The following is a 25,157-nucleotide window of genomic DNA, read 5'->3' as shown; positions in this document are numbered from 1 at the left end:
CCACTAAGTGGTCTTGAGTTTGGCACTGTCCTCAGTGCCTTCCAGCGTGGGCAGCTGTGTTTTAGTTTCGCTATTTATTTATGTGCTTGTTATGCAAAAGTGGCACAGACACTTTTGTTTATGTACAAAGGATGAAAAACTGTTACGAGATTATGCTCTCAGTATTGTTTTCAGAATAAATAGGAGTTGCAACGCACCCATTTAATATGCATTGCCGCAACATTTCCTTTATTTCAAAACAAAATGTTTATAGAACTAGCATGGCAATACACAACATGTAGAAGGCTACAATCAACCATGTGGTACTTAAACAAAAAAACAGGGTATACGTGCTCCTTGCACTTCCTTCAAGTGCAACAGGCATCTAGTACCCCGAGATGCAGTTGGTCACAAAACAGCTACAAAAACGTATAAAACTACCTTAATACAGACGAGTTGCACCTACATTATATGCAAGTAACCAGTTATACGCAGCCATTGCGGCTTAAAACAGCTCTGTTAGGACAAACCTAACCTGACAAATCTGTATGTCACAAAAGCCTCCCTTATAAAAATGTGGCTAGGTCTAAACATCTGAGCGGAAAACAGCTTAAAAACGACCATCAAAACCCTCTTGATTGATGATGAAAAACTAACCTCTTTGCGGACACATGCACATACACGCGCGCACACACACTGGTAGCATTCGTGACCAACACACAGGTGTCCAACAGTGGGCAAAAGCAAAGCTTGCACACCATCACATGTCCTCAGATACACAGAAACAAGAAGGATTTGACTCCCAGCACAGCTACAGCAAGTGTAGTGTGGTACACACGTTTGAGGAAGCTGCCTTGAGACACCGGCAGCAAGGGGAATTCCACCTCCACCGTGAAGAAAAAAAAAGGGTCGCTCGATACTGCGTCACACCACGGCACAAAGGAAACGGGACTGATGCAACCACTGAGGACAGACCGTTTTCGGTACTGGTGACCGACCACAATGTGGACACTGTGCACACGTGCCTGCGCGTAGTGTTTTCACAAGACGCAATTGATGCTGGCCGGCAACGGAAGACTGCTGTAAGATTCACCATACCACTGCTGCTGGACGCTACTGTTGCGGTGCCATCATGTACCTGCCTTGAGCTTCCTTTAGGTTCTTTACAATCTGCAAGGAGGGAAACAGGCGGCCGCGAATTAGGCGCCGCAACACAGGAAAGGCGCAGTCGCATCGGATAAGAAGTCTTGCCTGCCCCCTCCAACAACACACTTACACAGAAACCCACTTCACGACTAACAGCAGAAAAAAAAAATGACAGAATTGCTATTGCAGTCAAGCCCACTTATAACAAACCTCACAGTCGCGCAGATTGCGTTCATTATATCCTAAGTTTGTAGTAAGTGAACTTGCCTTGTTAAAGCCAAAAGTACAAAGTCTGACCGTGTAAGTCCAGAGCACTCACATACCCCTCACTGATCGTGCTGCTACTGACACGCTGTGCTTTAGGCAGGAAAAGTGAAAATTGGTTCTTGAGGAAAGGGAATGGAGCAGTATCTCATCTCCGTGGACACTTGACCAGTGTCAGTGTCGTAATAGAAGGGATACAGTAGGGAGTGAGAGAACAAAAGAAGAAAGAGGTGCCATAGTGGAGGGTTCCGGAATAATTTCGACCACCTGGGGTTCTATAACGTGCACTGACATCACACAGCACACAGGCGTCTTTTGTGTTTCACCTCCATCGAAACACAGCCGACGTGGCCAGGTTCAAACCCGGGAACTCCGGCTCAGTAGCCATGCGCCCTAACCACTCAGCCACCACAGCGGGGAGCTTTAGGGAGGAATATAACTTATCACAGTGGAAGCCTCCAAGACAGCTGGTTGTAGGGCAGCCTCCTTGTCATCGCCTTCGTCATTTTCCCGGGAATCTGACAGTGTTCGTAGTTATAACGTATTAAGATTTTCGTCAGTGAATAGCTCTCCGATGTAGGCGTCATCACTGGCAGCATCAGGTCGGTCTAGCTGCGCATCAAGGACCCATTGCTATAAATCTATACATGCGTTTGATATTGTGTGTTCGACAGCATCCTCTATCGTTAATGGGATTATAAACTGTCTTACGAAAGACATTCTTGATCACTATGCACTCATTTCCACCCAAAAGAATTTATTCCACGGCAGGGAACAGAGTTACCCAAACTGGGACGTCGACAGCTGCTCAGTATATTGTGGTTGGTATGCACTGGTAACGCGGCGGTGATAGGACACCTTAAGCACATTAATTAGGCCAGTGTGACGTGGAAGGTCTGGCTCGTTGCATTCGGTCGCAGAAGAGCATGGCCACTGCATTTGGAGAAGGCAGCATGTGGTGCTGCACATGGTTGTCGAGCACAAACTGGAGATTTTTTTTGAGAAATCACCTGGCAAACAAGTAAGTCGCCTGACAACCCCACACCCCCTCTAAATAGAGGCACACCTGTCGAAAACAAAAGTCGCGCATCGCCCAGTCCCTTGTCGTGCGCATGAGAGCATACCTTTCACAGCGCTGCACCTTGCTAGTCTTCCCGAGGACACACGCCACCTGCCTCACTGCCGTCCAAGCTCGTGCATAGAAGGACAGTAATGCAAAGCTCGCCACACTTCTCGCCACCACTAGGCACTACCTTTCAAGGCATTCTATACCCCCCTTTTTTTAGGGATCACGTTGTTTTCTTAGAAAGGAGGGGATGGGGTGTCACAGAGGCCTGGAAGCGTTCATTGCTCTCCGCTACTGAAAGAAACGACGGTTTCCGACTCCGGCGACGATTTTACAGGGTCTCCTCATTCGCTGCAACAGAGTTGTGCAGCCACATTTGTTCGTTGTATCTGAGATACTATACTATAGCCCTAATGCATATTCTGACGGTAGCACCAATTTCTTTCGTAATGAGTGAGCGTTCGTTATAAGTAGGCTCGACTGTACACTAAACTTGCGATGTCCAACAATAAAGGCGGCTCACCTTGTCTCATAGGCAAGTGATCCTGTGCACACAGTTTTGAAGCAAAAAAACATGGGACATCGAGGCCACCTATTATTTCAGTAACTATTAAGAGGAAAGCTTTCTGGCATCAATGCTAATGCCATTGCCATGTCAGTAACTAGAAACAAACAAGTCATGTGACCAATTTACAGGAAACAGCCATGCGCACGAATGTGTATGTGCTGATGTTAATTTACGAAACCGTCCGCAGAGCAACAGCAAGAGGTGCGCGTTTTAGTCAGAATGTCCCCATGCACGTGGTGAGACTTGCATAGGTGCCCTATTTGAAGGTGCCTGTTATTTTCACTTCTTGACAAGGTGCAGTTGCATTATGTTCTCCTTTGCAAATGGAAAAAAAAAATGTTTAAATTGACAGGAACATGGCTTTATCAAGATAAGGCACTTTCAAAAGAATAGCACTTCTCTCATCGCATCCACTGCTTTTCCACGGTAATGTGTTCGTTTCAGCAACATTTAACAGCAACTAGGTTGCAGGACACCGCAAGAGCTCTCAAATCAACAGGCCCACCCTACCTCCTCGTAGAAGCTGATCTGTCCGCCCAGGAAGTCGTGCATGGCACCGTTGAAGTCGTGCACCTTCTGCTGCTGGAAGTGGCTTACTTCAGCCAGCATGGCGTAGGAGACTACGTCCATTCGCTGCCGGATTCCTTCGAGGTCCTCCTGTGAGAGCTTCACCTCGTCGCGCATCTTCTGGTACTCCTTGTGCTTGCTCAGGAACGTCTGCACATTTGAGTCACATGTCCATCGTCAGAAGAGGTTCTTTTCAACCGTACGCAATTTAATTTTAGGCGACACTGAGGAAAAACTGGAGTTTGCCTGTATTGATAGATTAATGCCTTCTAACATGAAAGAGACTATACCTTTACTGAAAATGGAGCTTTTATAACCTGGAAAAAGTAAAAAAAAACTAAATACAGGTGTCGCCACCACCGGCTGTTTTAGCAAGCAAACTGCAATGATGCCAAGACAGTTTTGATGCCAATCTCGAAACCTGGCTACACTGCCACTGACTTCCAAGTGATGGTTACAGAGTCCGTTTTGATCTTGACATCACGAGTTTGAATAGAGTGGTAGGCGAGTTATTTAAATCCAGTTTTCTCAGCAAAAAAATTGTCTCTTGCTGTGGGACAAACATCAACGTACTCTGAAAGAGCCATAGAACTGATTTTACCAAGAACAACAATTATACAGTAAAAGCTCATTAATTCGAACTTCACGGGTCTGGAGAAATGTTTGAATTATTCGATGTTCAAATTATCGAATGGCCTGGAAAAAACTGACAAGAACCATTTGCATTACGGTATATGTACCATATTTACTCGAGTAACGAACCCACCTGCCCCCAATTTTTGCCTTAGAATTAAAAAAAAAAAAAAGCGTCAGTTGTTAATGCTTCCCTCCGTTTCGCACTGTCATGGTCCACAACGTATTTCTTGGCAGTGCGGCAAGATGCTGCGCAGCGATAACATCACAACATCACGGTGTGTTTACCTTTCGACGTTAGCTCTAGCAAGGGGGAGAAGCGAACTTTGCAGAGTGCCAGCGCTTGATTGGTTGTGCAAGCCTCGTTCTCAGTACGTTCCCCTTAAGGGCGACCCACATGGAGCAAACTTGCGCTGCGGATTTTGAGCGGCGCGGCAGAATGCCGATGCACTGCCGCCGTGCAGCACCACAAGCGATGAAAAACGGGCGGCTGCCGCCAGGATTTAGAAACGGCGTGAGTCCATATGCTTAGTAAAATGCTGAAAAGAACAGCTGTGCATTTACAATTAAGCTATTATTTATTCAATGACAACAAAGAGGACGAATTATTCTTTGCGACCCTTTTCTGAACCAAAATAGTTAAACCTGTTTGAATCTCCCGCGCTTCCCGATGTCAAACGACGTGTAGCGGCCAAGCCTAGCAGCTTTGAAAATCCAGAAGCATTCTGAAAATCTGCCGCGTTTCATCGCTGAAATTTTGTGCTGCGGGCATCTTCAGACAAAGCGAAAGCTTCGTGCGACTTTTGTTTGCCGTGAACATGAGGCACAGTGTAGCGGCAATGACGAGTTCATGGTGAGGCGAGAGGCCGCTTCGGCAGGCGCAGCCATGTTGTAGAAGCAGGCGGAAGTCAGACACGGTCGCGCCCTGATCGGTCCGCGCTGATAGCCCACGCTGGCCACTTCCGGCCAGCGGCTGACCGCCGGGTGATGCTAAAAGCCGGTGTCATGATCGCGGCTGAACGCGTGCTTCCGTTGGCGACTGATGGGTGGGAGGATGGACGACACTGGCAAAGAAAAAAAAAAAGGTTTTTGCGCGTAATTTGTATCGCCCGTCCGAAGTCGTAGCCTTTCATGGGCGTTGGCTGGGACCGCGGCGACAGTACTTATTCGTATTTCCGAATTAACAGGGCTCAAATTAAGAATTAACGAGTATTTAGTTGAGAGTTTCGGAGGCTGCGCGGAAATGAGGGTGGGCAGCCGCCACCCCGGCCACCAACCGTAGTACCTCTGGCGCCGCCGGTGATGGCGCCATTTAGGCTTTACCCACTCTTCCATGGTTTTATCTGGTTCCATCTTCTGTCTCCGTTTAGGACGTGCGCAGCCTCTAACTATGCCGAGGTGCTTTTTTGGCCACGTGCTGTGTGTCAAGCCTCTCAGACGTGGCGGCGCGTAGTTCGAATTATCCGTAACAGAAACGACTCGCTTTCGAATTAACGGGCTTTTTTATACACAGATATCTACGGAGCTTGGCCGGACCAAGTAGTGTAGTTCGAATTATTCGAAAATTCGAATTATCGAGGTTCGAATTAACGAGCTTTCACTGTAAATGGAGTTGTCCTTTGTGTCCATTTAAAAGGTGTTTCGTAATATTTTAGGTAAGTTGCACGTCAAGTCATGACCCACAGTTCTGCGCTGATAAGCTGCAAACAATAAGAAAACATGGCGAGGGGGACCATCAGTGGATGCGAGGATGCATGCAAGCATGTCAAAGCCAAACTAGCACAGTGGCCCTGAAGTCCTCTAGCCAAGTATACACACTAGTGCAGTGTTTACTGCAAGTAAGCACTATCTCAAAGTGCAGGAGTGCTAAGACAGAAGCTTCACGCTGAAAAAAAAAAAGGTCCTCACAGTTCTCAAAGAAATGTCTGATCCTTACACTACTCTACTGCATTTGAAATCAAAGTTAAGTGACTGTAGTACATCTAATCAGCACAGCATTGCCAGATAAATGCAATGCAAGACAGCAAAGCAGCGAACACATTTGTCAACCTCAACGATTAACAGGCACAGCACTGTCAGCAGACCTTGTGGAAGCTCAAGATGTCTGGCCACACGGCGAGGACACCCTTGTACATGAACAGGAGATCTCCGAGGGACTCCCAGTGATGCTGGAGCTGCAAAAAGAACAAGCAGACTACGCGTTTACTGGCTGAAAAATGGCTGGGAAATTCAGCTCCATTGTTACAAAAACTACTTTTGCCGAGTGAGCACCAAGAATACCCTCCCATCTTCTAACAAGTACTGTATTTACTTGCACAATGGATGCACTCGTGTAATGAATACAATGCACCCATTATTTTGGCTGTCGAAATAAATTTCTGCTAATCTACTGTCACCCTAACATAACCAGAGCACTCCCAAATTTTAATAAATTTTGCCGGTAAAAAGCACTCACTATGAGAGCAAGTACAGAAATAAAGTGGCATTCCACATTCTCTTGCTGAAGTCCTTGCCCCGTAATTACAGGATTCCTTTTCCTTTCCCAAGTCCCATAGTGGCAAAGTGCTCACGATACTGACTTTTTAATGTAGCACTTGCCGTACTGGGAACACTCGGCTGCCTCACATTAAAAAAAAAAAAAGGCAGCAGCTTATTAAAATCCTTTGCGTTCTTTGATAACTTTTGATACTAAAATCCTTGCAGTTCTCAATGTACAACAGTTTACTCTGCACCATGCGTATTAAAAGACACCGCTTAATGCAAACTATGAACGTGCCAAAAAATTCGCGTTCACGTAAAGTTTCAATTATCGACAGTCAACTGTACTACTTCGTTTCCTGACACTATAAACATAAGAATAGGTACCAGAGTCAACCAGCCAGCTAGGCCTCAAGCATACCGCTAAGCACGCAATGCCACAGTATTGAAACACATACAGCAATATAAAAGTATGTGAAAACTGCGACATGATGAAAGCATGCAGTACTACAGCTTGAAATACAATACGCAATGCGTCCCAGGAAAACTCCTCACCTTGGACTCGTACATGTTGCCGATAACTTTGTAGGTCTCCTCCGTGTGCTTGAGGGCCTCGGTAAGTTGAGCTGCGGCTGCAGCAAGAAAGAGCACTTTGTCATTCTGATAGAGAGAGTCAGGCCGGAAGAGAATGCTGTGGCAACGAGGCGTCAAACTTACGGAGCGATTTCTCCAGGTCGAATGCGTTTGCCAACTCCTTGAGGGAACTGGCAATCTTCTCGCACTCGTACTTGTAGTCTGAATGGCAAGGAGACCGAACAGCAGAAATGAGACCACCAGGCACACGTGGCCGAAGCCACACGTGGCTGAAGCCACGCGAGTGTTCTCCAGAATTTACCGCCGGACAGCAAATGCAGAGGAGAGCAGAAAAGTCACTCACGTTTTGAGCACTTTTTGATCTGGTCTTGGGAGGTTTTGTACAGGTGGTTGACACCGTCATCCATCTTTTGGGTGAATTTGCTGAAGGAATCTGCCTTGCCCTCTCTTTTTCGAGGAGGAAAAAAAAGAGTAAAAAGCCGCCAATGTGAGACAAAGCTAGACCACATTTCACGCTGTCGGCATTTCTCATTTTTATTTCCAGCATTTTTCACGGAAGCCGCAAAGAATGAAACCAACTTGGTGCCTAAGGCACCTCACATTATTCACTGAAATTCACTAGAACATGGTTTTGCCTGGCTTACACAGCAAGAAGACATGCTTGTGAAATAACTGCATCGATTTTTTGACTGCCTACACAGTGCAACTGGGAAGTGTGCATGCGTGTTGCTCAACTTCCATGCACAGTGAAACCTCGTTATAGCGAACTGGTAAAAAAATAGTAAAATAGTTCGATACAGCTGAAATTTGTAATATAAAATCTTGCCAAAAAACACATGATGGAGAAGTCAGCGAAAGAACGGCAGCTGAGAGAAACCCTTTCTGTAGTATTAGCACCGTTTTGAAGCAGCTCGCGGCTATTGTGAAGCCCACAAAAAACCAAGTGACAAATGCCAGATATGTTGGCTTCGTCACCCAGCACCGCAGCACGCGGCGGCGACGGCAGACCGAACACCAGCTCTGGTGACTTCCTTGCATTACATCAGTGTCGCATAAGAAGTCGGACGCCAAGACTAAAGCTACTGCCGTTTTCACCACCTCCGCTCCACGATTGTCGAGAGCATAGCTGTTGGAAAACTTCAACCGACCGTTTCGCTGGTTCCGGTGCACTATCGACCGGTGTGACAGGCGCAAACGGGTTCCGAACGCCTGGATACCAGCTTTCCTCGCCACTATACTCCGTTTCATACATCAGCTGCAAAGCTGTGAAAGGTACAGAAGTAGTCCGGATGGGAAAATAAAGGGAGGCGTACTACTCTGCGCTTGCTCTGTGGCCGAGTGGTCTACAGCTTGAGAAAGCCACAGCATGTCATCAGCAATAACAGTGCATTTAATCAAGCTCATGACAAATGTGCCATTTAGTATGCCTGCAGGCAAAGCATTTACTATCTTTCGCTCACTACAAGGAACGCACTACTTTTTGGTCGCGGATGCAGGCAGCGCAAACAAGAATGCTAGCTTTGACAGTGTTGCACCTGATGTATGAAACGAACTATGTATCTTCTGCGGTGCTGTTGGCAAAGCGAGCGTGAAACGTAGCGCAAAAAAGCTTGCTGCTCCACCACCACTCACCCGTGCAGTGAGGCAAAGCCTGCCGCTTGCCATCTGGCAGGGCACAGCTTGGCGCTCGGCAGTTCGATATATCCGTTTCATGACAGCCCACGTTCGATATATGGAGTAAGTAATGCATATGTTAACAATATTTAGGAACAGTTCGCTGTAGCCAATAATTTGTAATAACTGTGTTCGTAGTAATGAGGTTTGGCTGTATAACCACTCCCTCCTAAAGATGCCATTGGCCCCAAGGACCACTGAAATACAGCAGAACCACACGGTTATGTTCCTGGGTGCTGAGTGTTTCCTGCTGCTACATTCTCGTGAGCCAGTCCCAGTTTAGCTCAAAGAAACCCATGCAATAAGAACTATGCTGCTACGTCACAACAGTGGCAGTGTTCATACATATGTTGCAAATGCAACCTCATGCTAGTGCTTTTCTCATTTCAAGAGCAACTTTGTACTATACTCCATTTCATGCATGGCAGCCAACGCTGCGGTAGTGCACCTGCGAAACCACATTACTCCACCATGTATCATTCGTCCTTCTCAAAGCCTCGGCGAGTGTCTGGACAAAAACAAAGAATGGTATGAAACAAAGTGCTAGTATTGGGAATCACGGTAGAATCTGCCAGGCACTTGTTACTCGGGCCTCTGGCTATATTCCCACTGAGTGTGAACTACTTTGTAGGTGTGGATGGAGTCGGAGCAATTCACACTACCAGCCACAAAATCATACTGCCACATGTCATTCTTACTTCTCAGTCTCAATCAGATACAGGATTAAAATGTGGCAAGTAAAACGAAGTGCAGGAGGTTGCCAGTCACGGTACTTGAGACCTCATTTCCAAAATTTCCAAAAATTTTTTGGCGGAAGGGGGTGCGTTCATTATGCAAGCAAGAGCGTTATTTCAGCTACATACAAAGAGCAGTGACAATGCTGGCATGCCGCAGTATGGGAGCCAAAGAAGTGCCGTGGTGCCCACGAGCCGAACCGCTAACCACTGCCGAGGCAAGCTTGACAACAGGCAGGTAAGAGCTCAGCCTCCCCACCCCGACAAGCACCAGATGCGAGTACATACTCACACAATAAGTGGGTCTAGGTTGACTTGGGGCACCTGGAAGGCCGCAAACAGATTGGTCCCCATGAGCTCGTCCTTCTCGGCTTTCCGCTTGCCCATCTTCCATTTCTGGCGCAGAAAATCGGAATGAGCATGTACTCAAGCTGTGTGCAGGAGAAGATCCCGCAGACAGTGACAGTATTGAGACCTCAAACTATGGTCGACACGCATGAAAACATCAGGAAACAAAAAGCAAATAAACGCAGAAAAACATGAGCAGCACAATATTTACAACGATCAACTGAAGCAGCACTAAAACATCAATACGATTTATTCACCACGTGCATGTAAGAACACAACACCTTGCTTACACACTTTGCTGGAAATTCTGAACTAAGACAGTCTCAAAACGGACACACTGAGCTGCCAATCACTGCAGCTAACCTTCTAACAAACCGCACTCTATCTCGCTCGAAAGAAAGAAGGAACATACCTTCTCGTCGCGGCAGGTGAGGAAGTGCATCCACACTGAACTCTGTGACATCACCGGGTGCTGGCATATTCTATTGACCCACAACTGCAGCTTCGCCATCCGGTGCTCAATGAAGTCATCCTGGTAGCGGCCTGCACAGCAATGCCCCTGCTCTTCACTACAAGAAGAATGCACAGAATGTACCAGTACATGGCTGGCACACCAGGTACAAACTGTTCTGTACCAGCCAGGAGGGCTATGAGTATGCCATGGCTTGGGCTCGCAGTAACTTGTTCCCAAGCACACACTTCTGCTGCATACTGCAATGCGTGGCTCTAGATTTCCGCCAATGACCTCAAAAATTGAGAGCTTCAATGCATATGCTTCACAGCCAAAAGTTAGGTGACAGTTATGATGCCTTTTTTATTTTTCCCTTCTCTCTCTCCCAACATCCCAAACTCTAGAGCACAGGCAAGAGAATTTCATAGCACTTCTGCAAAAAAGGCAACAACACTGAGTTTTTGTTTCCGACATGTTGCTCCCGAACCTGATGAAAGTTTTGCACTGTTGTTTTGCAGCTTGATTCTCCCGAATGGTCCGAGAGAGTTGAATATGCAGCATACTGCTTCAGGTCGAAATTGCAACTTGATTCTCCCGAATGGTCCAGGAGAGTTGCATATGCTTGTGCTCCTACATGGAAGGCTCGTTCTCGTTTGCAATGTGAACAATGTGCACAGGCCGAAATGTAATTTCATTCGTCTTATTGGTGAGCCCCGCTTTATCATTTTCAACATGCACCGTCCCAACCAGACAGGGTTGTCAAGAACTTCGTTTTAAATGCTTGGTTTTAAACATCAGCCACAATGTTTCTTCCCCACTGTTACCAGCAAAAAACTGGCGCATCTGAAGAAGGAAGACCCACCTGAGATCTGCTTGTCGGGCAGCGGGGGCACTGGAATAAGGGAGAACTTCTCCTGCAACCGCTCGTGGAGCCAGTCAAAGTGCTTGTAGCGGCGGCTCACTGGCATCTGGTTGAACTGCACATACACACGGAGAAGCTCAGCTCCCAGTTACTGTGAAGCACCACAAGTTGAGTCTCTGACAAAATCAACGGCAAAGTCAACTGAGCACCCAACACCTGCCAACAACTATGTATTTCGGCCTGGAAAGACAAGCTCAAACCAACAGTTAAGAAGTCACAGACGCTCAGGTATTTTGGAAACTAGGGCACACATTCTGACCTCGATCTTGGTGAAGACTGACGGCCAGATGTGAGCGACTGGGCTGACCGGAAGAGGGCTATAGTATTATTTCGACCATTGTATGCCCATAATCAGCGAAACAGACAACTAGACTAAAACGGGATATTTCCAAATCCACAGCCACTCACGCAAATATGTCATCACATCCATCCACACATCGAGGCCAAAGAAACCACTGATATGTGTGCCATCGCTTAACACATGACCAACACTATGTTCACCTGCTTATGCAACTCTCCCCCCTTTCCCCAGCAGGCTTCTGTCCAAACCTACGCATTCCACTATGTCCATGCATATCGTGCTGCTCTGTGTTTCTCAGCTCTGTTTTAGGCCAAGTGCATTAAGTCTGGCAGGCCAGGAGCTCTCACCGATGGGGTCAGCTGGTAGGCGATGTAATTTTTGAAGCCCTTGAACTTGCTCTCCTTCTTGGGCGAGGACACCTCGCAGTAGTAGGGGTCCATGGTGGTGCCCCAGCTGATCTTGCCTTCACACTCCTGCCACAGAGAACAGGCAACCACCGCTCAGCCGCACGTCTTCAGTGCACACACAATCGCTAGCCCCGTGGCTACCAAATCTCTGAGTGGTGTCCCAACATTCATCGTTCTTCATACCACCTGTGGGTCAAACACTGACTCCTTTCTGGAATACGTTCAATCAAAATTGCCGTTTGGACGAGTTGGTGTGACATGATTCGAAAAGACCAGCGCGGGGACACGAGAAGAAAAAACACTGACGAGAGGACGAGCGCTCGTCCCCTCGTCAGTGTTTTTTCTTATCGTTTCCCTGTCTGTTTCAGCGCTGGTCTTTTCGAACCTTTCTGGAAGTTTATCTCATACTCCTGCACTAGGCACTAGGGGGTGCAACTTAATTTTAGGCCGACCCAGGGCTGCAAACGTTGCACTCGAAAAGCAAAACACAAATGCAACAGACCGAGGACCGCGAATGCAGACACTAAATGTGTCCCTGAATTAAAAAGCAAGTGCCTAGATGCTTGGGCGTGGTGAAGAACTAATGTTTCCTAGCCACACAATAAAGGGTTTTAAAAACAGCACTCACCAGAACAGCTGTGACATGCCAGCGTGAAATGACATGTCGTGATAAAAGTATGAACAATCTGATGCAAACAACACGCATTAAACGTAGGAAAGAGCTAGTCATGACTGAAGTCCCTAGTCTTCCACGATTTCACAAAAAATTGCTCATTTCAGCATTTCTTACGGAATTATAAGCGAACAGCCGCATTAAAAAAAAAATATTAGTCTGTCTGGTTGGGAAAGGAATTTAAGTTAAAAAAAGGACGCCAACCAAAATTTTATAAGCACATCCGCAGTCTACGGTGAGCAACCCGACAGCTGACTAAACGAGGGCTTAAAAAGGCAAGCTGCCACTGGCCTGCAGTCACACCTGATGAAGACCCCAAGCAAGTTCTGAAATGCTATATTATTTCAGTTTTTTGGTTGGTGTCCTTTTTTAGCTTGGATTAAATAAACAACCACATTGTTTATATCATATGCAATTGCATCAGTAAAGATCAGTAGGGATGGTAGAATGCTGAGAATGTGATTGATCTAATCGTCTGAATTCTCTTGAATGGAAAAATATGGTAATGAATGAAATTCTACAGATGCTTTTACATGCTTGCTCGCCCATCTGTTCAAGGAAGCTAGCACGTCAAATGCTGCAGCTCTGGTAGCAACGTGCTGACACGCTTATGCAGAGTAACGATACTGGTGCCTGTCGAAAGAAGCATTACCGTAATTGCATGAATATGTGGCCATTTCTTCCTTAAATCATTTGCTTCAGAAAGCATCTCGTGCTACATTTTTAACCAAACTACAAACACAGCATGATTTTTTTCGCCGTTTTTTTGAAAAACCCACAGCAAGCTCGCCCATCAGACTTGTGAGCGGTGAGGAAAAGCCAACATCTCAATTACTTCGGGTCATCGAGGTGGAGCACACGAGAAAGTTTGTACAAATGCGGAAAGAAAGCGGCGCTGGCCGTTGAGAAAGAAGAGAAAGAGCAGCAAAGAGTCAGGAAGAGAAAAAGGGGGGGGGGGGAACAGCAACAGACTGGCGCAGTACAAAACGACAATGCAAGAAGCGGCGGCCACTGCCTCACGAAAGGCCGCATGCACTGAAGCGTGGGAGGAGTCCCGCAGAATATTGCAGTTGCTCTCAATTTGCAGAATTTACAATTTTCCACCACGGAAACTTAGAGGCCTTAAGTCAATGACAGCAGTCATGGGACAAGTCACGCGAGAGAAAAAAAAAAAACGTACTTCCACAATATGGAACTGCTCATCACTGGGCACCACAGGCTTGATGAGCCCCAGCAACCATGATTCTCCTCCAGATTTAACGAAATTTGAAAATCTGCAGTGAACATAAATAGTGCAAGGTCAAGGTGAGATAACCTTTCCCATAAGCCTTTTCTTTACTACACTGCTACTGTGTGCGCAGCAGGCAATCTGACCATTCACAAAAATAACACGAACACAAGTGGTGGAAGTTGATAGCCTGTTCCTTTCTCTTTTCTTGTGTCTGTTCCCCCGTTTTCAAACCAGCAGACACAAATAATAATAACTCCACATGAAGAAGCATGGATTAATGGAAATCCACACCTAAGATACTGCACAATGGTTTAATATGCAAACCGAAAACAGCTGTTAATACCTAGACCAATCCCAGCAGAGTCACTACACGTGCCCACTATTTCTGCAGCATGCATGCATTCTCATGGGCTCACTGCTATGCTTAAATTAGTGCCGCATTTAAAAATGTGCCACATTTAGGCCCATTATGCTTCATAATGAAAGGTTCTGCTTGTCGGCATTTTTTCCAGCACAGTTCACGTTAAAAGCTAAGAAATAAAGCAAGCAAGGCTCTGAAAATTTGCTTTGCTGTCACTTTTGTTACACCAATCACTGCCTTGAGGCCTGTCTTCCTAAATACAGTTGCCAGCGGCATCTGCCAAGATCTGCAACTACTAATGGCATCCCACGAGGCAGCAGTGACGTGCCAAAACTCGCGGTGAGGTTGGTCTATTGCATCCAGTCATTAGTGAGTTCAAGGCAAGGCAGAGCTGAAAAGAGGGCTGACCGATTGAACCGCTTGACGGTGCCCCCCTTGGCTGCAGCGTCCCCTTTGCTGCCAGCCTCTAGGATGGACGATCGGTTGGGTGGGAACAGGCCGTAGTTGCAAGGCCCCGACAGCTGTGCCGGCTGCTGCAAGTCCTGCAGCAGGAAGAGACAGCGAAGGCTTTCAGGAACATGCCGTTTCATTCAAGTAAAGGTCGCCATCCCAGTTGCTCTGATGGCCCGCTACGCACACAGCAACAAATACGAACCACCTTAACCCTTTGTGGAATACTGAGATGTGTGTCCCAATGTATGCCCTGCCATTGTACGAATGTTACTCTTGGAGACAAATTAGTGCGGACAGAAAAAAATAAAAATAAAATTGCATCCTCAAATTTCTCATGAAAACTGCCCTGGAAAAAAGCACGCGTAAAAAAGGGGTGCACACCCCAAGTGATGAAGGCAGCCTTGGGGTTATCTAGCAAGATCACTTTATCAAACCAAACAATGTGTGTCATCGGAGATCATCTCTCCACATTGGAAGGAAAAAGTGAAACATGCGTAGCATGGTGAAGACGCTGAAAAATAGGTCGAAGCATGAGTACCCTGAAAAAGTAACAGGCTCCCAGTGGACTCTAAGCATGCACTCACAAGTAGTCCGTGAAGGGCCAGCAACCCCAAAGCAAAGTGCATGTGTAAGCTCTCCCTAATCTGTATTGACAGGGGCTTTGCTACCCAAAACACCGCTTTTGCATAACAAATGCTTGTGAAAATGAAATCGTCAGGACAGTAGAAGGGAGTTTGTTACAAACAGCATCCAGATTAAAGCGGAGACTCTTCAATGCAGCTACGGCAATGTGGGAGGTGTACTCCAAAACTTCCAAATATGGAGGATCCTTGTCGATTTGAACTTGCTTTATCCGAACGCCCAGTTTCGTCTGCCTCGGCCGGGATCGAACCCTTGTGCTTCGAGTCTGGAGGCGAGCACATTAACCACGGAGCTGACATTTGGTCCTGTTATTTTTATTCTCTTTATTTATTCTATCACGTACTGCGGACCAAATACAGTGCAAGCAGGAGAGAGAGAATGCAAAAAAAAAATATCAAGTGTAGTAAAAAGGCCCCCTTAATTCAACCTCTGCATAATTTGAACGAATTTTTGGCTCCCTCCAAGTCAAAATTATTGATAGTCGACTGTTTAAACCAGATGAAACAAAAGAATGCTCCCCATTGAAAGCCAAAGCAACATCAGAGTAGAAAAGTTTCGTTGACTTTTCCCCTTCCCTTGGGGAGAGGAAGTGACCCTAACAGATAAGCACAGATAAAATAAGCAGTAGATAAAAGCAGACAAACATAACCTATGAACAAATGATTACCAAGGGTAAAGAAGCCAGCGTGGAACTAAACACTAAAAGGAGAGGACTTACAAATGGACAGTTACGGGCAGGTTCAACGGCACCAGCGCCGCCCAGTGCAGGCATGCAGCCTTGCCAGTAACACAGACTGCTAGTATACGACGATGCTGCAAGTACTGGGCACATGCTCTGACATTATTCTCGATGCCTTGCAACTCTGCATTTAGTAAGAACACAAGAAAGTGGCTCGAGAGTAGGAAAGTTTGGATCTTTGATTGCAGATAAGAATGAGAAGGTAAAAGATAAAAGGTGCCTTCCAAATGTCAGTACATTCCAATCCCCAAGTTAAGTGCACAAGTACATGGCAGCACTGATCGCAGCCATCATAAGTGTCACTCTATCGTCTCAAATGGCAAAGAATCACACCCACCATGACCCGCATACAAAGCCTGCACATATGCAGGCTGGGCTGTCTAAAAAGATGCCACCACTGCCTTCATACTTGATACAATTATTAAGAGAATATTATTTTCACCACAAAAGTCTAAGTAGTTTCAAAACATGAATGAGCTATGTTTCTTATTAACGCCTGTTAAGACACCATGTGTTTAGTATTAGTGCCCTTATCAAGTATTAGCAGTTTTTTCTTCTTCTGTGATAAGATTTGTCAGCAACTCTGCCTCGTTCTACGTGTTGCATTGCATGTTAACTTCGATGCATCAGTTTGAAGGGAGTAGCTCTGTTTAGGTTGTAGAACATTCTGCTTGCAATGACAGAGTAGAACGGAGCATGCTGATCGAGCTCTACAGAAGCCATTTGGCATATAAAAAAAACAGGAACAGAGATGGAAGGAGAGACATATAGTAATAGTTCCAACATGGAAGTCTCATTACGGAATGGCAAGAAATAAGGTCAGCACTGACCAACAACAAACTCAGCTAGGCTGCCTTGTCGACTTCGTGTCTAGAGACACAGCCCTCACCTGCGCCCCCTGGTTTGAGTCGTCGTCATCCCAGTCGTCGTCCCAGTCGTCACCATTGTCGTATTGCGCAGCCGAGGTTGCACTAGGTGTGGCGGTCACTGGTGCATGGCCGGTGTCATACTTGGGAGGCAGAGGTGGTGGCGGCACAGACGGTGGCGGAGGTCCGGCCGGCAGCATCTGCAGCACCACCAGTCACAGGTCAGGCATGAGCAAGTCGCAAGCACACGTTTGTACCACTGGCACCTCTGTGGAAGTGTATGACATAATATTTCGTTTTGTTTTCCCTTCTTTTGATACTCTGTCGTCGGTGTCACCCACAACAGTGTGAAGAATAACAAAAGACCAGAAAACGAAATGAAATGCTAAAAAATATGACCCAAGGTCAACACATTCTAACATGCTTTCAAGGAGAGGTGCATTGAACACAGCCATATACACCTTTACTTTCATATATGAAACAATAGTACACTCACATTCTGCAGGCTATAGGCTATAGGCTGCACGTGCAAAATCGGAGCAAATGCCAGGTTGGGATATCATAGCCACAGGACAAGCATCCGTATAAGAAACTGAGCATACTGGGGGAGCAGGCCATTCAGCACAGCGCCACAACAGAGCTTAACACTCCTGTGTTCTCATACAATTTGTTGCATCTCTCATAAAATGGTACGGCAGTTGCATCCTGTATAGTTTACTCGGGCTAGTTCGTCCACAAAGCATTTTTGCTTCGAGTGTGGTGCATTAATGTAACGCTGAACACAAGACTGCTTCAAAGCACCATTTTAGGTGTGTGGGAATTAAAGCTAGAAAAGCCCTCATTGTTCGCTAGGGGGCCAAGAACTTACTGCTTTTGGGAGGAGGTGAATGTGAGAGTGTTAGGCTATGGAAGAGTACAACAGCAACCTTTCACATCGAAGAAAGTTCATTATGCAACTGTTGCTGCGATAAGTCCTGCTCACTTTATGGATACAACTTCATGGTTTCACAATTTCTCCCCCTGTGTTTACTTAATATCAAACATACTGTCGAAGCATTCACTTCATTTGAATCGCTCTTTTAGCTCTTAGACAGCAATTACTTCCTATGTTTCAAAGAGAGCCGTCGCGGTGGCTCAATGGTTATGGCGCTCAGCTGCTGACCCAAAAGACGCGGGTTCGATCCCGGCCGCGGCGGTCGAATTTCGACGCAGGCGAAATTCTAGAGGCCCGTGTACCGTGCGATGTCAGTGCACGTTAAAGAACCCCAGGTGGTCGAAATTGCCGGAGACCTTCACTACGGCGTCCTTCATAGCCTGAGTCGCTTTGGGACGTTAAACACCACAAACCTATGTTTCAAAGACAAAACAAAATTAGAACTATGAACCTGCCTCATATTAGGCAGCTGGCACAGGACTCCCAAATAAAACAAACTTCCTCATCGTATTTACACAAATTCCAAAAATATGCAGACTCCTTCCTGTTCGGCGCACCTGGCAAGGCTCCAGAGACGTGTGCTATTACAAGCATGTCTACATACAAAGGCTCTCAAAAGGACCAGAGCTGACAGCCACAAAACACTTGCGAAAGCAAGTGCAGTTCTTCAGCTAGTATTCTCATATGAAACATGCCTACGCACTCCAGGCTGCAACAGTAGCTTAGCCAAGGGCCCTTTCAAACTGGCACTTTGGTGAAATCCTATAAAATGCTGAAAGTTTTAACACCTATCAAAATCTTCGCAGAAAACAGATTTCGCAGTCTTAAAAATGTTGAAACATGAGCAAACGAATACCACACCTTAAGTTACATGACAGCTGAAACTTATCGTCCCTAACGATACTTTTCCGAAGTGTTGTTTATACAAAAGACAACACAGTTGAACTTTGACAGCAGGAAAGTAAAAGCAGCTGTCTTCAAAACAAAACTTTAGACAGCCAAAAAATTTGCTTGGTTTTGAACTCCAAGCAAGGCTGTTATCCTTACACTGCAGTTTCCATGCCTTGCCTGGACCTGAAACAAGACCAATCCTCCTTTGGTTACGAGAAAATTGAAATTGGCGGAGTTTTGCTTCTGCAACTCAACAACTTTGCGAACTTGACAGACAACCATATACACTTGCCTCAACATAGTCTTCTGGGAAGAGTCCAGTCTCCCCCCGGCTGTTGACGCCTTCAACCCAGCCTTCGCCGACATTCTGGAAGTTATATAAACAACCTTCAGTTGCATGGCTAAAGTACACAGCGGTATCCACAAGTGACAGTTTGATTATTATAAGGTGTTGCACAAGCAAGTGCACCATGTAAAGAAAAAAAAAACTTTGGAAGATCTGCAATGTGAGGAGCTGACACTACTCGTGTGTTTACTGAACCCACCCCGCAACTCCCAGCTGACTGCTCATGTGTTTACAAAGCCGACTATGTACAGCTCATCACAACTGGTTGCCAAGACTGCTAACGATAAGGAGAAAAGAAAAAGCACATGGTTACACAAGCTGCTTCTACTTTTTTTTTTTACAGTGCCCAAAAGACATGCATTAGTTTAAGCACTACAGGCAAAAGAATAAGGGAAACCATATGAGCGGCTACAAGGAATCTCGCAAGACTAACTGAACCTTATAACGGCCAGCTCACCTTATTGATAATGGTGACCGTTTCATTTGCCCAAATACCAATTTCGCCTGGTGCCTGTGGCTCAAAATCATACAGTACTTTGGCCTGCAACAAAACACAAACATGTTGATCAAGCGTGCGAAATACTGCAAGAAATAAAGCAGAATTTTATGGAGTATGAGCACAGAACCTCATAGAAGGAAAACGATATGTGCTACATAATCGCGGGCTCGGTACCAAGTTATCGATCGTAACCACACGAATCACACCTCTGCAGTAGGCAAACCGAAGCAACAGGTAACTGTCAGCAACGGGATCAGTCCAAGCGATCAGTATTTAAAACCCGCTATGCGGAATTTTTAAACACGCGACAGCGTTCGCGTGGAGGCAGCGAGAGTCCACATGCGATACGAGCATCACGTCAGCAAACGATTACTAGCGGCGGTGGTTTTTCGAGGGTGTGAACGACATGCTTGTTAAAGGCGTTTCCTTCGCAGAAGCAACAGGTTGGGAATACAGCGGCGTGTGAAGTCTAACACTTTCAAAATCATCTGCACAAATGCAAGCAACTAAGAGCGAAACGCGTGAACAAATGCATTACGTCATCGCGCTCAATTGTCGGACCGCCTTGGGCATTGACGTGCAGACAGCACTGTCCATGGGCGCTCCCTTTCCAGCCACCACAATGCTCGGCCAGCCTACTACCACGGTCGCGTAAATGTCAGTTGGGACTTTCGGGCAGACTGCAGCCTCATAAGACGGCACGAAAGCGGTCAGGCACACAAACACACGTCGAGGCACGAAGTTGAGCACGTTACCTGCAAACTTCGGCCCTCCATGTTACGAGGCAGAGCAGCTCGCCAGGGAAGTTCCCAGGCGTGTCAGCCAATTTTCGGCGGTGGCAATGTCATTCGGAAAAAGTTTCGCCCATCACCAGTAGTAACGTGCCGAGTGTGATTGTGTTGTCAGGTCATTACACAAGGTATTTCGCACTCCACACACAGCTTCACACCCACCCCCCAGCAGCCACCAGCCACTCATAACAGTCCCGCACACGTCGCTGAGTGATTAGATTTTTTTTTAAACATAATAACTTTCACTAAAGTGCCAATTAAAATTTAATAATTTAACAAACATTTCTGTATAAAAATAACTTAGAGATTTAAAAGAAAGCTTCGCTGGCAATTTCCGGGTGCTGTCTAGTTCCCGCCAAATGTTTGGGTGATGTCTTGTGGTGATGTGCATCTTGCGTGGTAAATTCTGCTTGCTGTGAACGTACCTTGTCGCAAATTTGCAACAATTAGCAGGTTCAGCTTGGTTAGCAAGGCGTTGTGGCAGGCATGGGCCAACTCGTGAGGCACGTGCTGTCCTAAATATTCGCAAGAAGGAGCTGAAAGTGGACTAGTGCGCCGTGTGCACCCTTGACGGTAGATTTCGGACGCCGTCTCACCGAACTGCTGAAGGGGCCGTTATACAGCAGCCTCACAAGCGCCTAGCGAAGATCCCCACCCGCCAACGTTTTTCACGCTTCAACCAGTCTGTGCTTGCAGTTCCTGCCTGAAGTGCTGCTTCCACGATGGCCAAAGTCCACGTCTGCAACGTTGTGGTCCTGGACAATCCGTCTCTGTTCTTTAACCCGTTCCAGTTCGAAATAACCTTCGAATGCATCGAAGACCTCAAAGAAGGTGGGTATTAGAAGTAGGGGCTCTGTTACCAACGCCCTCTCGGTTCGGTTTGCCACCTACTCTATACGCTTCTGGCCCGAGCATGGCGCGTTTACATTGAACTCAAGTTTGTAGGCTTGCGTTCGGCAACGCATTTCGTCTTTGAAGCTCTAGCACGTTTTGTTTTTCAGACCTGGAATGGAAGATTATATATGTCGGTTCAGCCGAAAGCGAGGACTACGACCAAATACTCGACACTGTCTTCGTGGGGCCTGTGCCTGAAGGCAGGCACATGTTTGTGTTCCAGGCAAGTATACTTTTTTTTTTTTCGTATTCACTTGTGCCGCTTGCCATGGAATGTGTCAAACCGATGTTCCTCGTACCTTGCAGGCGGACCCTCCCGACCCGAACAAGATCCCGGTGCAAGATGCTGTCGGCGTCACTGTTGTGCTGCTCACGTGTTCCTATCGAGGCAAGGAATTCATCCGGGTCGGCTATTACGTGAACAACGAGTACACAGACCCAGAGCTCAAGGAGAACCCGCCGTCGACTCCGCAGTTCGATCGGGTAAGTCTATTGCGCCACTTCTTCCTGCGAAGCCTCTATATTAAGCACAAGCATTGTAGGCGAGGTACTACATCGAAGGGTTGCGCCATTCGTTGTCTGCTGTCACGCTGGGGATGGCTCTTGGGAAGTGTTCCTATTGCCAGATACAACTCAAGAACGGTTGGCAAATGCCCCACAAAGGAGGCCCTCCAGCCAATGGCGTCTATCAATTCTTGCGATCTCGTGGTTAATCCTCTTGGGTTTGCTAGTCTGACATCACAGGGGGTGGCAGATGAAAGGGGATGAACCATAGCTTGATCGGATTAACCCCAGTGTCATGAAAAGCAGTGGGTGGGTGCCATTGGCTGGAGACCTCCTTTGTTGGAGAAGAAATGGCACCATGACTTGAAACAGGACATAGAATAGAGTGGAAAGGTACGAGCAGTAACTAGCTACCAAGAATAAACCTCAGTTGTTATTTACTGCATGTACCGCTCACTTCTGTGGGACCAACTGTCTCAAAACTTCACCCTATTTAACTTAAGGCGTCCTTTGAGGGGCATCTGCCATTTTGTATAGCATGACATACAGGTTTACTGTGTTGTGCGCAGCATGTCAGCCTTCACTTAAGAGCATTTTTTCTTTTGCTTGTGCAGGCTGCATTGCATGAGCTAGCATTTAACTGTACCTGGTTCACAACTGTGCTGGCCCTAGTGTGCAACTGTGCATCCACACCTCCCTTTACTTGGGGATAGGGAGAAACAAAAACTGACACCCGTTGTGGAATGTCATTGTGCAAACTTGATTGCTTTTGGAAAAGAGGAGGGCTTGCAATGAAGCATTTGGTATGTACACTGCAATGCAGGCCACTTTAAAGCCTGTCACCATTTTTGTTGCACCTGAGGCTAGGCATATACATAACACAGAAGTTGTGCACATTTCAAAATGCCTTGTCCAAGAACTTGAACGTATGCGCATGATTTCTGATGCATAAGTGGAGCTTGCACAAATAAGTCTTCCTTTACTGAAGGTGTCATGAAGAATGCGCGCCTTGACACACAAAAGATGTAAATAACTGAAGGCGGGGAACTTGTGAGACCGTTGAGCCCTGCAGTGCACCTCATGCGCTGGTTCAAACTACTGGCAGCTTTGTGGTACTAGGAAATAGCTTAGGGGAAGGTGTGGCGCTAGTGGCTCTGCAGAGGCGTTAACTGCACAGCAGTTACTCCAAACGACAATTTGTTTTGCAATGGAACTGAAGCACATCATGTCATCCTATGCAGTGGAATATAGTCCCCATTTGCAGTTATTAGTTTTCCCCTAAAACATAGGACATTGTCGATATTAGTTATTTAAGGCATATTTTTAACACAACTGCCATCATTGAAAGCGAAGGAAAGTTTTCTTGATCGCAACAAATTTGCTGGCATGTCTAGTTAGAAGAACCTTCCACTGATGGCGCCAGCTGCATCAGCGACAGTATGTTACTGCGGAGAGCGCAACGCGCCTGGCACACCATCGTGCAGCCAAACTATTTTGCAGAATGAGTCGCAGCCGTCCCTTCATTGCCAAGAAAAGCGGTCGCAGAGTTAGAACCATGCAGAGCGTACAATGTCTATTGCTGCTTTGTCCTCGCTACAGCTGCAGAGGAACATCCTGGCTACCAATCCCCGTGTGACCCGGTTCAAGATCGACTGGGACGACAACCCAGGTGTTGAAAATATCCCACCGTCTTCCTCCAATGTGGACTCAAACCAGATGCCCACCTCTGTGTCTGAGGACAGCATTGGTCCTCTCCTCAAGCCCCCCGTAATGATGAACGACAGCAACCAGAGCATGGAAGTTGTGTGACGTGTGTCTTCATTGTGTGCTGAGCAAGGGGAGTTTACGCATTCACATCAGTGCCAACATGGGGGCCACGTGGACTTGAGATTTCCCTCTTGACAAAGTGGCCACTGGTTGGCACGCCGAGTTTATATATTGTTCAGCTGTATTTACTTTTCATTCATAAAAATGTTTCATACTGCCTGCATGTGCCAGTTGTCTTACTGCAGAGCTTCCATCCTCCTTGCACAGGTGTGGACAGTAGCCACCCAAGTGGTGTCAATACAGGCTTTGTGTTTTGAAAAAATACCAGTGCTCTTTTTTTCCCATTCCCGATTACCTCCACCACAAATCGGTTTTAAAGTTTGCTGTTCCCGTGGGCTGAGTTCAGATGATTTCTACTGGCGACACTAAAGTTTTGATGTTGCAGACATTCCGTGCGCATTAATACCCGCTCCTCACATCGGTGACAAAGTTTTGAGGCTTGGTATTAGGTCGTCTCCGGCATTTTGTTAAATGATGTATCATTCAGTCGTTACTTCAGCCATAAGACTAGTAATATTTGCAACTTTCTCACTTCATCACGTGAAGCATTGTCTCTAGCCATAGACTGTGTTTTAGTTGGCTGTTTTAAAACGTTTCCCCTTGGTATTTTGAAAAACTGCTTGTTGTGGAAGGAACTGCAACGAATGTAATGAGAATACAGACTCAAAATGTTCACTCTAAATTCTGCAAGCACCTTAAATTTTTACTATGCCAGTTCTTGCGATTACTACGCTAAACTAGGACCATATACTCTGTTTCATACTTAGCAGTCAACATTGCCACCTGTTTGCACAGGCTAAGTGTGTGCCCAAAAAGCAGTTCACCACACAATCGAAGTGTACACACGTTTTGCTGCGACAAACCTTAAGTGCCATGACTGGCACCTCCCGGACTTGGTTCTACCTCTTGCCACATTTTCATCCCGAGACTTGTTGAGACTCCTGAGTAAGAATGATATGTAGCAGTATGATATGCGGATGCTAGGGCGAATCCCTCTTACTCTGTCCGCACCTAAAAAGTAGTTCACACTCAGTGAAAATTATAGCCAGGGGGCCCGAACACTGAGCACCTCATAACTTCAAGCATGGTTTTCATCCGAACACTTACCTAAGTTTCAAGAACGATGATACGTGGCGAAGTAATATGGCTTCACGAGCTCGCTACTTCTACAGCCTCTATAGCGTTGCCTGCTACGTATGAAACTGCGCATAGTAACCTCCACATGTCTGCTTCGGTGCATCTGCTTACACGGTTTAGTTGCTTATTTGAGCAGCAAAGTAGATTGCTTGTTACGCCAAAATTATGTGAAATAATTCATCACAAAATTGCTAAAAGTGACAGAAGATAGGCACGAAATAGATGACGAAGTGCAAG

General features: G+C 46.4%; 2 protein-coding genes across 3 annotated transcripts; one reads left to right on the top strand and one right to left on the bottom strand.

The window, feature by feature from the left end:
- Window positions 1–200: 200 nt before the first annotated feature.
- On the bottom strand, window positions 201–20,748 carry SH3PX1 (sorting nexin 33-like protein SH3PX1). 2 transcript variants are annotated; one of them, XM_077643298.1, is made up of 17 exons: window positions 20,523–20,745; window positions 19,726–19,809; window positions 19,215–19,289; window positions 19,079–19,105; window positions 17,121–17,297; window positions 14,806–14,939; window positions 13,986–14,079; window positions 12,073–12,195; window positions 11,365–11,479; window positions 10,464–10,594; window positions 9,996–10,099; window positions 7,639–7,742; window positions 7,419–7,496; window positions 7,257–7,333; window positions 6,308–6,397; window positions 3,534–3,740; window positions 201–1,149 (listed from the first exon to the last, which is right to left on the bottom strand). In XM_077643298.1, exons 1-17 carry the CDS (start codon window positions 20,541–20,543, stop codon window positions 1,093–1,095), a joined length of 1,698 nt encoding a protein of 565 aa, XP_077499424.1. In that variant the 5' UTR covers window positions 20,544–20,745; the 3' UTR covers window positions 201–1,092. The 2 variants fall into 2 exon arrangements, with proteins under 2 accessions (XP_077499424.1, XP_077499425.1); XM_077643299.1 differs by lacking the exon at window positions 19,079–19,105 and having other exon boundaries at window positions 20,523–20,748.
- A 157-nt stretch (window positions 20,749–20,905) lies between these two features.
- On the top strand, window positions 20,906–23,946 carry asf1 (histone chaperone asf1). The gene is made up of 4 exons (XM_077643304.1): window positions 20,906–21,389; window positions 21,560–21,675; window positions 21,759–21,935; window positions 23,556–23,946. The coding sequence occupies exons 1-4, from the start codon at window positions 21,281–21,283 to the stop codon at window positions 23,763–23,765; spliced, it is 612 nt and encodes a 203-aa protein (XP_077499430.1). The 5' UTR covers window positions 20,906–21,280; the 3' UTR covers window positions 23,766–23,946.
- Window positions 23,947–25,157: the final 1,211 nt, after the last annotated feature.

Source organism: Amblyomma americanum, chromosome 11 (assembly GCF_052857255.1).
Source record: "Amblyomma americanum isolate KBUSLIRL-KWMA chromosome 11, ASM5285725v1, whole genome shotgun sequence".
Classification (NCBI taxonomy): Eukaryota; Metazoa; Arthropoda; class Arachnida; order Ixodida; family Ixodidae; genus Amblyomma; species Amblyomma americanum.
The sequence above is the reverse complement of the archived record's forward strand: the minus strand, read 5'-3'. Positions and strand labels throughout refer to the sequence as shown.

What these genes read in the sequence shown, in the direction of transcription:
- asf1 (XM_077643304.1), top strand. Translation starts at nt 21,281, where the DNA reads ATGGCCAAAGTCCACGTCTGCAACGTTGTGGTCCTGGACAATCCGTCT. An exon ending in CATCGAAGACCTCAAAGAAG is followed by an intron (nt 21,390 to 21,559) that starts GTGGGTATTAGA and finishes TTTGTTTTTCAG; the next exon opens with ACCTGGAATGGAAGATTATA. An exon ending in CGACTCCGCAGTTCGATCGG is followed by an intron (nt 21,936 to 23,555) that starts GTAAGTCTATTG and finishes TCCTCGCTACAG; the next exon opens with CTGCAGAGGAACATCCTGGC.
- SH3PX1 (XM_077643298.1), bottom strand. Translation starts at nt 20,543, where the DNA reads ATGGAGGGCCGAAGTTTGCAG. An exon ending in CCTACCAGCTGACCCCATCG is followed by an intron (nt 11,480 to 12,072) that starts GTGAGAGCTCCT and finishes GTGTATGTGCAG; the next exon opens with TTCAACCAGATGCCAGTGAG. An exon ending in GATCAAAAAGTGCTCAAAAC is followed by an intron (nt 7,497 to 7,638) that starts GTGAGTGACTTT and finishes CTTGCCATTCAG; the next exon opens with ACTACAAGTACGAGTGCGAG.